The sequence below is a fragment of the Bradysia coprophila genome (genome assembly GCF_014529535.1).
Source record: "Bradysia coprophila strain Holo2 chromosome IV unlocalized genomic scaffold, BU_Bcop_v1 contig_106, whole genome shotgun sequence".
In the NCBI taxonomy this organism is placed as follows: Eukaryota; Metazoa; Arthropoda; class Insecta; order Diptera; family Sciaridae; genus Bradysia; species Bradysia coprophila.
Window position 1 is genome coordinate 265,119 of NW_023503372.1, and position 15,608 is coordinate 280,726.

At 33.4% G+C, this 15,608-nt stretch overlaps 1 protein-coding gene across 4 annotated transcripts in view; it reads left to right on the plus strand.

Annotated features, from left to right (window-relative positions):
• Positions 1-15,608, plus strand: part of LOC119070916 (aryl hydrocarbon receptor nuclear translocator homolog) — a 145,370-nt gene that overhangs the window by 58,287 nt on the left and 71,475 nt on the right. Inside the window, exon 1 of one of the 4 annotated variants that reach the window (XM_037175451.1) lies at positions 13,617-14,664. The exons of 2 other annotated variants lie outside the window; for them this stretch is intronic. In XM_037175451.1, the coding sequence (XP_037031346.1) occupies positions 14,414-14,664 (251 nt within the window). In that variant the 5' untranslated portion in view covers positions 13,617-14,413. Of the gene's footprint in view, positions 1-13,616; positions 14,665-15,608 lie in introns of those variants that run through there. One more of the 4 variants, XM_037175450.1, reaches the window with a different exon arrangement.

Genomic DNA, 15,608 nt, shown 5'->3' on the forward strand with positions numbered 1-15,608 from the left:
TGAGAAAGGTAGACTTTGTGGATCATCCGGGTAATCTCTAAAATTACAATGTTTCGTACTACATAACTACAATTCAATTTTCGAAGGACGCTTTTTTCTGAAAATAGTAAAACTCGCTGAATTTTAACTAAACAATTTTCTCGCAGGGAATGTACCGTCTATAAACAGCCCAGCTCACAAAACCATTTTGGTGTTTATTGTTATGCTACCAACTTTCTTGTAAGACAAATTGCTTGTTCCTGTTATGTCTTATTTTTCTATGCATAAAAAATGCATATGAATCGACGGCATATTTTTGTGATCGGCAACTTTGTGAAATCAAAAAGAAAATGTACGCGTACGAGATAACTTCAGATATAATACCATTTGATTTCGATGGGAGAGACAATAGTCATTTTCTCACCTCCGGTGAACCTCCGGATGCCTTGTGAAAAATTATGTGTCGACCTCGGGGAAAAAGTAGGAAATTTCATTTTCTCGGGTGAAAAATTCGCTACGCTCTGGCCACAAAGAAAACACAGTCGAAATGAAATTTCCATTTTTTTTCCTTGGTTAACAAATAACTATTATATCAAATGGGGAATTTTAAATGTTTCCAACTACAAATTCCTTCTCAAAAAAATATAAAAAGGTGTGTGGGCTGTGATGGCTGCCTCCCTCTAGGTATAATTACTCGTAGATAATTCGACTAAAAATAAGTTCCCTAAACAGAATTTTTGCCCTAAAGTGACTCTCGATTTAACGAGCATTTTTGTCTACAAATCCGAAAGTCTCTGAAATGTACGCATAAAAATTCACCCGCATGCCGCATGAAATAAAGAACAAATCAACAAAAACCTTGTAAAAATAAGCCTCCGCGGAGACCAATTTCAGTTTAGTCATTTTCCTCTTACATTCGGGCGAACTTAATTTTCCTTATACGTAATGGAAAATATAAAATAAGCTTCCGCGAGCTTATCCCTACAGAAATTATATTGGACGATTTTGCTTTAATTTGACTAAATATTAGTTTCATTCATTCTAAATATTTCTTAAACAGACTTTTTGCCCTAAACTGAATTTGAACTATCGATTAATTAGCATTTTTGCCTGCAAATCTTCGAAAGATTACTTGCATTTAATCTTTCGAAAATAATCTGTCGATGGATTAGATCGAAATCTTCAAAGGGATTTCAATTTTATTATTTTGAAATTAAAAAATTTTTTCCAACATTTATTTGAAATATTGAGTCAGATTTAATTGTTTTATTTATTCTGAAATTGGAAATATTTGTTTAGTTGAAATTAAATGTTTTTTTTTTACTTAATTTGATCAGGATTTGAACTCGTTCACCTCGGTACCTCCGTATCTCCAGTCCTGTACTTTACCACTGAGCTATTGGGTTCGTAATCTTAGCAAGATTTATTTTCGCACCGTTGTTACGGAGATTTTACTCTTTCAAAGATTAAAAAATTAATCTTCTGAACGAAAAATTTGTACCAACTGAGGTAACCATCATAGTAGACGAGTTCAAATCCTAATCGAAGGCAACATTTTTTTTCATTTTACCAATTATTTAATAAACTATTATCATACTTCATAAATCTGTATGAGCAACGATAAGGAAGTTGAGCCTGGCAAAACTATTGAAAAGTACCATAAGCGTATGGAAAATATTATAATAACGATATTTTTCACCCATATTTAATTGTACCATTGATTAAGAAGTATAACAGACCAGTTTGCATGGAAGAATTATTTACTTTTTCACCGATTTTCTTTACTCGAAAATCAATATCCTTTAAGAAAAGCAAAAAAAAAAAATCTGAAACATTTGGATGCTGTGGTTTTTACTTTTGCATCGCTAACAGATGACTAAAAATTACACATGGCAGTAGCTTCTAATCATAAACTCTAGATACCAGGACAATGAACTTTTAACAAAAACAAAACATTTTCGTGGCAAAATCTTCACTTCTAATTGCTACTATCAATTTTAGACATTTTAAACCGAAACTCAATCTATCGAAAGATTTAATTTTTGTAATCTTTGAAAAAAGATTGAAACGAAATCTTTCGAAATATTTAAAATATTCGTAATCTTTCCGTAGATTAAACATTAAATCCGAATTTTTTCTCTGTGTATTCAATTAATAAAATGATTCAAATAAACAATTGAATTGCTAAAAAGTATTTCACCGAATGTTCCTTTTTAAATGTATTTGCGGTATTCAATTTACTTGTCTTTTTTTATATGCACAAAAAATGCACACAAATCGACGACATGTGTGCTGAAACGAAAGAAATGGTCGTCTATTTGCGCTAAATGAATTTTACTAAACAATTCGACGTTATATCATTTTATTGACATTGAAACTATAAAAAAAATATTTTTCATTTCAATCCAAATTTTAATTGTCTAGAATGCTCACAAAACGATTTTGGTGTTTATAGTTGTGCGACCAACTTTTATGTAACACAAATATTACGTTGTATGTTACTGTCTTCTTTTGCCACGCATAAAAAATGCATAAAATCGACGACAAATTAATTTGTCAACTTTTATTTTGTTTACGAGATCTCAAAAATGTCCCCCCGAAGTAATCCATGTAATTCGAAGTAATTCTATTTGCATTCAATGCAACATTTCAAAATGTATCTTATGGTTGTAATTTTAACATTAAAAAAAAACTCGAAAATGTAAAAGGAAAAACTGACAAAGTTGCCGATCACAAAATATGTCGACGATCTATATGCATTTTTTATGCATAGCAAAAGAAGACAAGTACAAACACCGTAAGATTTGTCTTACAGGAAAGTTGGTATGTACAATACACGGAAAATAATTTGTTATCTCGTATCACGATGAGTAAAAGTACCTAGATTGGAAGCTACTATTTTTTATATAGTTTCAATGTCAATAAGATGATAATAACGTCGAATTGTTTAGTAAAATTCATTTAACGCAAATAAATGACAATTTCTTTCGCTTGAGTACACAAATTTGGAAAAAGAATGGGACATTTCTCTTCCATAATGTAAATGTAACACATAAACAATTGATTTTGCTTTGTTTAAATTACATGCACATCACTGATGTTGATTTATTATAAAGATAAACATATTTGTATAAAATGATAAACATTTGGTGTGATAAAAAAGTATTTCACCGAATGTTCGTTTTTAAATGCATTTGCGGCATTCGATATAGTTTCTTTTTTTGCTGGGATTGGGTTTTTGCTACTGGGAGAGAGAACGTACTAAAACGTAAAAAGCTGTCAAAAGATGTGACAGAAGGATTAGCTAAATATACTGAAATCAAACATTTTAGAGAATTACTCACTGTACTTCATTTGTTTTAACGACAAAATTTTTCTATATAAATGAGAATACCATACGGAGCTTAGCGCTTATTTTGATCGTTGTTGCCCTTAACAAATGACTATCACTGTTCTCTGTGCCTTCTGGACTAAGGTTCGATTAGAGAATAGATTTAGAATACCTTGAGAGCGACTTCAACAGGAAATGCATGAAAATCGTGAATGAAATGTTTTGCAGGAATGTTCCCTAAACATTTTTCTTTCTTTTTTGCTCCATTTCTCAATGCATTCATTGGAAAATGTCTGAGATTTTTCTTTCCAAATAACTTTGGTATACGAGATTGTTGTTTGAAACTTAAATGGAAAATTTAAGACTGACTGGGAACAGTATTGTATTGAAAAAAGAAAATGAAAAATTGATAACGTAATACAGTATTTGATTTGAATTTATAAGCACAACGACGACAGGGTTCAGATCGTTCAGATGCAGGCAAAAAAAACCATTCCATTGCTATGATGCAAAATAGATGAATACAGTGAAAAGTCCTTGAACTTTATACCATTCGAACGTTTTAATTTAAATGTTCCCGTTCACAACGAAACAAAAGTTTTCTTGTTTGTGATTAGCCGATGAAAATATCACACATCATCCATCCATTCAATAAACTCATGATCCCGTTCGACAAAATTTAGCACACACACATCGTGTGTATGGCACAATATATATTCGGTGCTGCTTGAAAACAAACTGAAAATGATATCGTTTTATTATGGAAAAATTGTTTGCCATTTAAAATTGATTTTTTCCTTGCTTGGTGCGACGACACTACAAACAGCAACGCGATGTGTATAATACACCAAACATCATATAGAACACCGTTCATATACGTGTGCATTTGGGGGAGGATGGATAAAAAGAATGTATGTACGAGTACGTACACTGTGATGTGCGGTGTGACTGAAAGTGGATTTTTATGGCAGGGTGGTTGATTATTATGAACCCATAGAGAAATTTATTTTCATTTTTTTTAATTAAGTATGAATAAATTTATAAGAACCGGTGGTGGTGGCGGTGGCGGTGGTGGCGGTATTTGGTATGTTCATATCAGGAGATTCGTTCGTTCATTCAATGGTGATTTTTTTTCCTCCGTTCATTCTTCTTCTTCTCTCACTCTATCTTTGCCGTGTTTTATACATTTTACGGTGAGATTATTTTTTTTGTTGGTTCTCGTCTATATATGTGATGCACATTATGTCCCCAGTATGTCATTTGGTGTTTTTGAGCAAACACCATTGCTTTTTTGTGTTTAGTTTTTATCTTTAATCTGATCATATGTTATACGGAAGGTGAAATTAATATTTGTTTTTTATTAAAAATTTTGTTTACTCAATCTTTAAAGCATTTTGTTTTGATAGTCAATTATTGGGATGTTTGTTCGGTTTTGCCTTAGCGTATTATACACACACGCCGCGATTTATATGTACGTAAACCATAACATTCCATATTGCGTGTAATCATCTCTGCGGTAAGCTCATGTAATGGGGAAGCTTTTTTTTGGAATTTAGATGAAAATGGCTTTGGAGGTTCCACCCATGCTTGAAATTTTTATGCTAAGAAAATTACTTTTGACCTATTACCGTGGCGTAGGTGATGGAACTCGGGATCAAATAAGTCTTTTGAAAAGACTGAAGACCTGACGAGAATTCTGACATTTGTTTTTATATTCAGGTTATCTGACAGACTTGGATTAACCTAGGCTCAGGTCATATCGGATCGATTTTCTTCTGATAATTCTGAACACTCGGTGAATTTATCTGGTGTGCAGAATTTGCAACCGTAATAATTACAGCCATTAAGTGAGTTCTTGGACTTAACGTGGATTTTTATAGAAACTAAAGGCGTTATTACCCATAGTTCTCACTATAAATGAATCGTAGTGACTATTCGCAGGCACCTGCCAATAGCCAAATTATTACTACAGATGCTATTTGCAGGCGTCTGCCAATAGCATCTCCCTTATACAAAATGATATTGTCAGGCAAACTTGCTTACGAATAGTGTTTTCCCTTTAACGAAGGCTATTGGCAGGCGCCAGCCAATAGCATTTTCCCTTTTACAAAGACTACATATTTGCAGGTGAAATGTCCTGCCAATAGCATCTACGGAAGCAAGGCAGGTAGTCGGTGCAATTACGAACCACTGCAAACTTAACGATCATCTTCACAGAATTGATCGACCCTATCTGTTCTTGTGGTCTGACACCTGAGAATGGTGAACATATCCTTAGGAATTGTTCACTTTACACTAATCTCAGATTTTGCACCTTCTAATATTATGAACACCAAGGTGAGGATCCATCATCTTCAGATGGCAAGCGCGTTATCGATACTGTCCTACAGTTTATTCCAATTTCACTTTCAACATTCGTTGGCTGGTCTTTTTTTTGTACGTCTCCCTTGTTGCATTGCTATTACGCTGACTCGTTGACTATAAAAGAAGGTAATTCATTTTGTAAACAACAAATACGATTCAATGAATGACATCACCGAATAAGCTCCGATTTGATGATTTAGTTTTCGGGGTAAAAAGACAATAAAGTAAACGCACAATGGGCAATAAAGTCAACAAAACAAAGAACAAAAGAAAGGAAAAAAACTCTCCATCGCAAAACTTTAATTAACTTGTAAATAATATAAACAAAAACCACAAAGCAAATAAATAAGATTTATTTTTATGGACTTTTTACGCACACCGAAATAGTCTAAAGAGACCAAAAATAGACATAAAAAAAGACGAGAAGACGGAAAAAGCAAAACGGAAATCGTCTATGAAAATGCCTGCTCTGGCCCTCCCCCCAAAAAAACCGAAATGAAAACAAATGAAGTTACACTGAGAGTTGTTATAAGAAAAGATGTCATAAAACTTTTACCCCTAAATGGGTCGTCATCAAATTATATACAAGAAATGCTTTTTGCGGTTAGTCAAAATGTGTAATGGAAGTTCTTCTATACATACGCATACACAAACAGTTGCTTTCTTTCCATTGGAATGGCATGTTTTTGCTCGATTCCAAGTCTTTCTTTTTATTGCACAAGCCCATTACATCACAAAAAAGTAGTTTTATTATCTGCTTAACAGTTGATAAGGGAGTGTTTGACAATCATAAGTTTTCATTTGAAATTTATTTCTTTAACGATTTTCTCTTACCACATACATAAACGTATCCAGAGATCCCATCCCACCCACTTGTTTTACTAAATGGAACCGGACGACGGTTTTACAATGAAGACATGAAACTAACTAGCTTATTATCCCAAAGTAATGCTCGAAACCAGGTCGAATTTTTCGAAACAGTTCGATACCTGATGTAAATGGAAAGCCAAAGATGTCGCCAAACAACACCATTTAATTTACTTCCATTGAACTTACCGTCACAGACCCGAACTGCAAGCTTGACTATCATCTTCACAGAATAGATCGATCCCATCTGTTCTTGTGGTTTTTCACCTGAGTCTGGTGTACACATCCTTATGGATTGTCCTCTCTATAGACAGGTTGAACACCTTCGGCTCATCATGGAGTGAAGGATCTGCCATCTTCAGATGGAAAGCGCCTTAAATACTTCTTGCTAAGAACTGGGAGGTTCCAGTGATAGAAGGAGTAAGGGTTGGGAGAAGAAACAAGTGATCTTGGATCTAGGTGTCCGCCTCTATGTGTACGGGCTCCCCAAACTTCGAGTCTAATCTAATCTAGACCCGAAAATTGACCTGTTTCAAGCTCATCGAACTAGTAGATATAGAAGTGTGTCATGTATGCTAAGGGAGGAGACAAGAGCTACTTAAGTTTTCAAAAATGAAAAGTGGAAAAGAGATAACAGATACCGTTGCTTCCGCGCCAACTCTTTTATTATCAACTCCTCTGCCTTAGTTTTATAAGAGAACGTCAATTGCAATCGTCTAAAATCACAAAATTCTGTGGGAAAACTAAGAAAGCAAAACTGGTCGCTGCTCGGCTTCTTCTGTCACTGAACTTTTTATGCCACTTGAACCTCAAAAAAATCTAAAAATATTGCCGAAAAACCCCCATAGAAAAATCTCAAGTTTGGTAACATGTGATGGAATGGGAGGTCTGTGCGACACCACAATCGATTCTGCATCCAAAAATTGAATATAAAAAGATTTTAATCGAGAGAAGAAGAAGAAAAAAACGTTACAACAATACCTGCCTCTAGTGCCTTCTACATTTTTTCTTGTTGTCTCAACCAGAATCAAAGACAACAGTTCACACACAAGATCCCATTTTCAAATGGTCTGTTTGGATGAAAAAAAATCGTTTCCATAGTAAAATGTAAATAAAATCGTAAAATCTCACAACTAAAATGCAATAAAATTCCTGTACATAGAACCGAAACGGTGTAACGAACAAGAAACCCATATGCATAATTCTTCGAACAAACAAGACTACCAACTCAGCAAAGGGTCTCTCGCTTATTTTATGGCATTTCAATGTGCACATTGAAAATATTCTTCTTTTTTACGACGACGACGTAACGTAACAAACATGATCATTTTCAACAACAACAAAAAACCATCAAGCACATAAGGTGTGTGTAGGTGTGTATAAAATGTCCCACCTTTTTAGTTCTATTTCCTTTTATGTATCACAGATTCTCTTTTGATATTCGAGTTCTATTTACAGGCAGATCTGTTACGAAAACCGCGAAACAATAAATTGAATCGAAACTTACTTTCATCCTGCCACTCTAATCCGTTTGAAGTTGTTACACTTCATTAGAAATCAAACTCAAATGATTTTCTACCCCTTAATCTCTACTAGTTGATAGAATTCACTTCTTTTTTCCCGAAAAAATACGGCAATGGTCGGTTATGCCTTTACGAGAATAAAAACGATTTTTTTGTACACCCCGTTGAACGATTTACAACGAACTGATTATACAACGGCGAACATCTTTTCTCGCAACGTCTCCACGAAAGTGACTTCAAACTCAAAACATAACACAAATTTTCAATCGAAAAACTCTTTTTGCCGTATAGTTTCATATACCAAAGAGCCACAGCAGCGCTCCGTCTATACTCTCTGCTATATGTACGCTGTACAAGACTATTCTATATTATACCTATGTTCACACAGTCGTACGCGATAATATTGTTATATCCACACAGACGACGGAGAAATATGGCTTTCATATTGCATTTTGTAGAATCAACTCAGTCATCAGTGAGCTTTTGGATACGGTCGCGGTTGGACGTGCTAGACGGAATACGGTTTTACGATCGTCACGTGTGTTTGTTGAACGGTTTATTTTAGTTTTGTTGTTGCGTTTATTTGGTTTAGTTTTTGTTATTTGAATGTTCACGGCTATTTCGGGGTGATATAAATGACACTAACCGAATGATGAACCGCAGATTTTTTTGTGTTTGTCCGGGCAAAGTACAGTGACAAGAAAATTATTTTGAAAAATATTGTTTTTTTTTGTGTGTGACCGAGGAAAGCATATAGACAGGGAAGCGCATAAAATCGAAACGTTTTTTAATTGAAAATTGATGAACATAAACAGAATCGTAATTCAAATATCAATACGAGCCACTATAGTAGCAATATACTATTCGTTTTGCTGGCACCGTTTAAGACACATAGTCTTCTCCTCTTCCACCATCATCATCTTCTAATTTTGTTTTGCTCTTCTTTAATATTCAAGTCAAGAAAAATCGTAAAGTCGTTAAAAAGTAAATTTTTCAGAAAATAAAAAAGTCAATAATTGATTCTCGAATGTTTGGTCTGTGCAAATAATATTCCAGGGTGATGATTATGTATAATTTTCTTCGTCTTATTCCACACTCTCTGTATTGGATTATACATCTCGCAATGCAGTAATCAATTTTTGTTTGAAATTATTTTTAAAATATTTTTTTGTTATTCGTTCGGTGTGAACTGTTTCCCAATTCTTTTCCCGTTAAGCTACCAAACTGCAGACGAAAGTTTGTTATTGAAATTTAAAGGCAGAGTGAATGGAAAGACTTTTTATTAAATTCAATGCCAACCGAATGAATAGGACACAAAATTCTGGTGTATTATGGTGGTGAAGGGAAAGGTTTCTATGCGTTTTGGAGTAGAGGGAAACTTAATCTAGCAGAAAATTAATCAAGCTAGCAGGAAATGCTGAAGTTGGAATAGCCTCAGAAGATTTTTCTTTGATTATAACTCGTCGTGTTTGTTGTGACATTGGATCTGTGGAGCCAGTTATGGATTTAATTTCATAGTGGTTCTAACTCTAAATCTGCCTTTCCTACCATCACTTGTTTGGACGGTTTGAACTATCTTTTTCATTATCTGTGGTTTATGAGAGTTTATCATTTCTACTGTTACTTGTTTCAAATAGATGAACTGAGGCACAACACTGTTCCAAGCAGTCAAGACTGTCAAATTAAATCTACTTCCTCTCACAAGAAATTGCCAATATCTCCATTACTAAAGAAGTGGACGAAAAAAAAACTTAAAACAGGAAAATCGTATCGCGATGTATCCATTAAATCTGACGCTAGACTTTTTCTTCATTAGTTCAAGCATTCATTTTGCTGTTTCACATCACGCAGACTTCCGGTGTCAAGGAATCTCGCGCCGCGTCATTCACAATAATTCACAAAGTGACATCTTCCTTATACAAAATGTGTCAAAAAGAGAATTATTGTAAATAACGCGGCGCGAGATTCCTAGCAACCAGACTTCCTCATATATTCTGTCTTCGCTGTCAGCTGCAGATGTTACGAATATTGAAGACAAACTTTGACTTTCATGATTTTCTATTTTTCGATGAATTTGAGATCGCCGTCCTTCTATAAATCGTTAGGTCAGCCCGTAGGTAAAATAATATCAAATATCAAATGGTATCTGTTATCGACAGTACGACAAAAATAACTGATGACCAGCGACTAGTCTTTTATGGTTAAACCGTATGTTCATACGAACGAAGTAGTAGATTTTGTATCAAACATTTTGGTGTCTTTTATGGTTAAACAGTATGTTAAAACAAACGAAGTAGTAGACTTTATATCAAACATTGGGAGATACATTGAACAAAAGCTGTAATAGATTGAATGATTACTTCATCATCTTGTCCTACTCAGCGGGGAGCAATGATTACTTAGCAATTGTCATTTCTGAAAGGGTAATCTTGACGCTGATTAAATTAATCAAGAATTTCAAAAAATTGTGAAAGGAACCGGAGTACATCTCTGTTTGATAAATTTGCCTGAGCTCATCTATTTTCGGTGAGAAAGGTCGAGGCGACAATCATAACAAAACCTTGAAATTGTGTTACGTATGCTAGAGCTTCTTTTCCAAAAACATGTTTTATCACTGAATACGAAAATAAAAATAAATAAAAAACAACAACAAACAACAAACAAATTACAAAATGTTAAGTACATCAATTAATGAACAGAGCGAGAGAGACACACTACCTTTGCATATTATGTGTCTGGCGAAATTATTAAAATATCGTTCGGATTATTGACCAAAATATACAATGTTCGGGCTCGTGGCCGTTTTTTTTTATTGTTTATTGTGATTCTCAATTTAATTGACTAAAATTTCTTTTTAATTTTTCTGCACATCGTTACTCTCTTGATGGGTGGATGGCGAGCGGTTGTTGATTTTTTTATTTGTTGTATGAAAATTCTGCCACTTCTTCGTATACACTTCATATCCAATATGCGCAGGCATTAGATGGAAAAACCGTATTAATGATTTTTATGTAATCATTTGAAAGATGATATTTGTGTTTGCAGATTGCAAACCACATAAAAAGCAAAAACAATTATTTTATTCAATTAGTTACGCAGCAATCCTCTTTAGCACCATTGCATTAAAAAAAAAAACTTTTATGGCATCGTTTGTTTCTGATCTCATTCATTGAAGAAACAGCAAAGTGAAAAAAAAAAACAGAGGAGAGAACGAAATGAAATACAAATATTTTTAGAGTGCAACATATATGCAATGGGTAATAATAAATGCATTCAAACACCACATATAATAATTCAATGAGTAATTCAGTAAAATTTTAATGTTTTTTTTCGTTCTTCAACTCCTACTATATTATACATCGACTGTATTGCAATTTTGTGTTATTGTGACACAAATAGATTTCCATAGAAAAACCATTCCGATGTTTTATTGTTGCTATATTGATGAAGATGTTGTACAGTTCATGTGCTCGAAATTTAATATTTTGTTAATTAAAATTAATTATTGAAATAACATTTAAATTTTTTTGATTCAATTGAAATCGCTACTAGTCAAACATACCAGCTACTGGTGTTATACTATTTATTTATTTTAACGACAACGAACGCGGTTTGTTCAGACACAAAAACAAAAAATTTGTTTGAGACTCGTGGCAAATATCCACTTTTATACAAACAACAAGCTTATATGTTCTGTTCACAGTTTTTTTTTTATTATTTCATTCAAGGTGAATTTTCTGTTTAACCATATGCATTTGCAGTTGTTCGGGTTTTTTTCCAACGAAATTTTCATTTTTGTTTTTATTTCTATTTCATTATAATTCTCTGAGGCTTTAATTTTTCTTTTGTTCGGTTTTTGTCCAATGTCATCTAGCAAAGATTTCTTTTTCTATTTCAAAAAAATTAAATTTAATTCAATTTTATCACAAAACACTGGTGAATCACAAAAGTTACGTTGAATTTTTCGGTAATTTCTACTACATTGCCTTCAAATCAAACGGTACGTTATTGAGTTCCGAGTGTTCTGCATCGGTCAGCGATGTTATTATTACTTTGTTGTCAATGTAACTTTCAAAAAAAAATTAGACAAACAAATGGGTACTAGAATGTTCGTCTTAACAAGATGCAGGAACCTAAAAATTTTCAGGCCAAATATTTAGTACATTTACGGTTATCTTACTGAACAAGTCAACCCAAAACATTGAAATCGATTATTTTAACCGTTTAGAAATGGTAAGCGTATTTCCATATCCAATCTTTGAGCCTCCTACGTGATAATATACAATCTATTACTTCGTTTGTTTAAACATAGTTTTTGATATAACAGGAGGTTAGTTATTCTTGTCGTTGCTGTCAACAACAGATGAAAAGCCTTTTCTGAAAGGTTAATTTTGTCTGTAAAGGTTTACGAATAGTGAAACATAGCAATATAAATGAAAAAGTGTAAACCTCAATCTTCGACAAATAAATGAGTTTACGACTGAGAGGTTTTCCTGAAGTCTGCTTGATGCGACTTTTTATTAATTGTTTGTGCTACTTTCGATTCGAATAAACTTTTAGCCTTCTATCGATCTTGTACTTCATTTTTTTAAACATGAATTTTACTATATAATGAACCATATTACCCATAGCTTGTCATTGTTTTTGTCGTCAATATCGACAACAGATGAATGGCCGCATGTGACAGGCATGGTAGACCCTTGTTTTTGATATGTAAAAACTTTGTTGAAATAGATGTTTTTTGTTGAATTAATTTGACAATTTAATAATTCTAACAGTTGAAAAGTTAATAGAAACTCGGGACATGTCACATAAGTGAATCAACGAAAATTGAATTTTCATGCATTTAGCTGCGTTTTGAATTGTCTGACAATGGTCGATAAAAGTTTTTTGATGGTTTGAAATCAAAAAACATCTTAAACGAAGTTAAATAAATGAATTTTCATTTTCCTTATAATTCGCTAAAGTTTCTGGCTTTAACTCTTCACTTACATTTCGAATCTTATTTTGAACACCAATTCAAAAATTGGTGACATGATTTTATTTATAGTCTGGGTGTGATAATAAAATTTTAGCAGGGACTGTATAGATCTATAAATTAAAGTTCCCGCAACTCTCTCAATTTTTACGAAATGTTTTAATTTATTACCTTCGACCAGACAGTTGTCATAAACCTAATAAAAAGACACTAAATCTCCAAATTTAGAGCGGACTTACCTTTTGTTTCATACTCTGTCTTATACTCTTAAGATTATTTCTGTTTTATAACATTCAACACAATGACTTGAACAACTATTAATGTGTTAAGTATGATGACTTCAGCATATTATGAAGTTAATCTTTTAATTACACACTCGGTTCATTTTATGCATCTGATAACAATGCTTTCTCAGTCTCACACATAAAAGCAAATAACGACGAAGAATTAAAGAAAAAAAAATGAATGAAAAATTAAGTAAAATAAAAAAAAAATCTTCTTTAGGCGCGACAGATTCACATTTTTATGAAACAATAAAACATAATAAATCCATAAAATGATTGTTTAAATGAAAAATTAAAATGGAATTAAAATACCAAGTGAATTGAAAAAAAATGATGTTTATATTACTATCACATTAACATCCAAACAAAATATAATTTTATTTTTTATTAATTATGTTGATACTTACATTACAACTCTCAACTGAAAGCGTTTTTCGTTCGGATTGCAATTGGGTACCATTATATTGAAACAACTAAAATATTTACATTTTCATTTAAATGTTAAACTAATAATAAATAATAAGAGTGTAATACAATATATAAATAATATTTAATATACATAACATACACGAGATGCATTATCGATTTATCCTTGGATAAATGAGAACCCGAATGTGTACATGTGCTGTGATATTTATATTTATAAAATAAAAATATTTTTTTTTCTCTCTTCATTTTAATTATTTTGTTTTGTCATGTGGCTAAAAAAAACGGTGCACAATTATTGTACCATATAACATTGGTGCAGTTGCAGTCATTTTTATTTTTATCGCCCGTCTCAGTGCTACAATAAAAATAAATTTCAATAAAAAAAAACTTGCAACAAAAAAACAATTAAAAACAATTTACTATCAACAAATATGAGCTGTAAAAGTTGATTATTACAATGACACAGTGAACGAAAAACAATTTCATTACCACAGAGAGATAACGAATTTAATTATTCCATTGAACGACGAAACAAGTTGCATTTTTCTCTGTGTCTCTGTGTTGGGTGCGCGTTTCACCCAATCGCAATTCACCATAATTCCACCACACCTCCGTGCCAAATAAATCCATCAAACTGGAACCATATGACGTAACAACGATGTATGCATACGCGCAGGGTGGCTCACATCAAGTGGGACCCCCGCATTATGCATCACCACCCACATACCATATGTCGCCGCACATGACCACGCATCATCAGTTGGCAGCGTCAATGCCCCTGGCCACATCGCTGGGGGCCACTGCCGTTGATCAGCATCATCTACAAAACGATCATATGTCGCATCATGCGCCCATGCATCATATGGAGCCACAGTTAACCGAATTAGCGTCGCAAACTAAACGGCGGAGGTATGTTTGATATATCAGTTGTTTAAGAGGTTTTTTTTCGGGACAATGACAGCGGACAGGATCACTCACTGGTCTTACACCAAAATGATCCTGGAACGATTTCCGTGGCAAACAATTCCAAACATCTGACTGCATCGATATGTACACGTTGACATGACTCGTATGATGAGTTTGTATGAATTTTAGGTATAGGTATACATTCAGACGAGATTTCAATTAAGGGGCATCGATGCTGAGCTAAAATTGTAGCCTATATTTGTGCGTTTCGTATTTTTTTTTCGTGTTGGCTTACAATAAAAAATAGATTTGTTTGTGGCCGTTTGCCCAGTCGTGAGAAAACTGAGCAGTTTATGAAAATTTCGTTAAGCTGAAGACTTTTCTCAGATCTGGTCAAACGACTACAATCAAAACTAATTTGTATTTAAAGCTAACACATTCGTGGTTGTCGTTGCGGTCGTACATTTTTCAAAGGGAATTCTGATGAAAAGATTTTATCAAAAATGAAATACGGGACACTGTAAAATGTAGGCCACAATTTTAGCTAAGCATGTATGCTTGTTAAGCAGCTGGCTTGCCTCAGAGAATATTTGCATACTTCGAGGCGTGGTTCGGAGGTCACGTTCCACAAAAATCTGTTTTTAAAGAACATTTTACCCATTTTCAAACGACGCCACACAATTTTTAAATCTGTTACTTCATTTATTTAAAGTGTAGGAAGCACAAAATCTATCACATCCGTAAATTTACCATAAATTTTGCTATATAAGACGAGACTCATCGGAGCCCATCGCTTATTTTTCTCACAATTGTCAATAGCAGATTACTAGATATTGTTCGGTAAGCTCACATTCACACATTTAGCGAAACTGTGTGCCGGTAATACGCCATAATTTACCGAAATTAGGATTTCTGTGAGGTAGATGTTCCAATGAAGACTGTAAAGA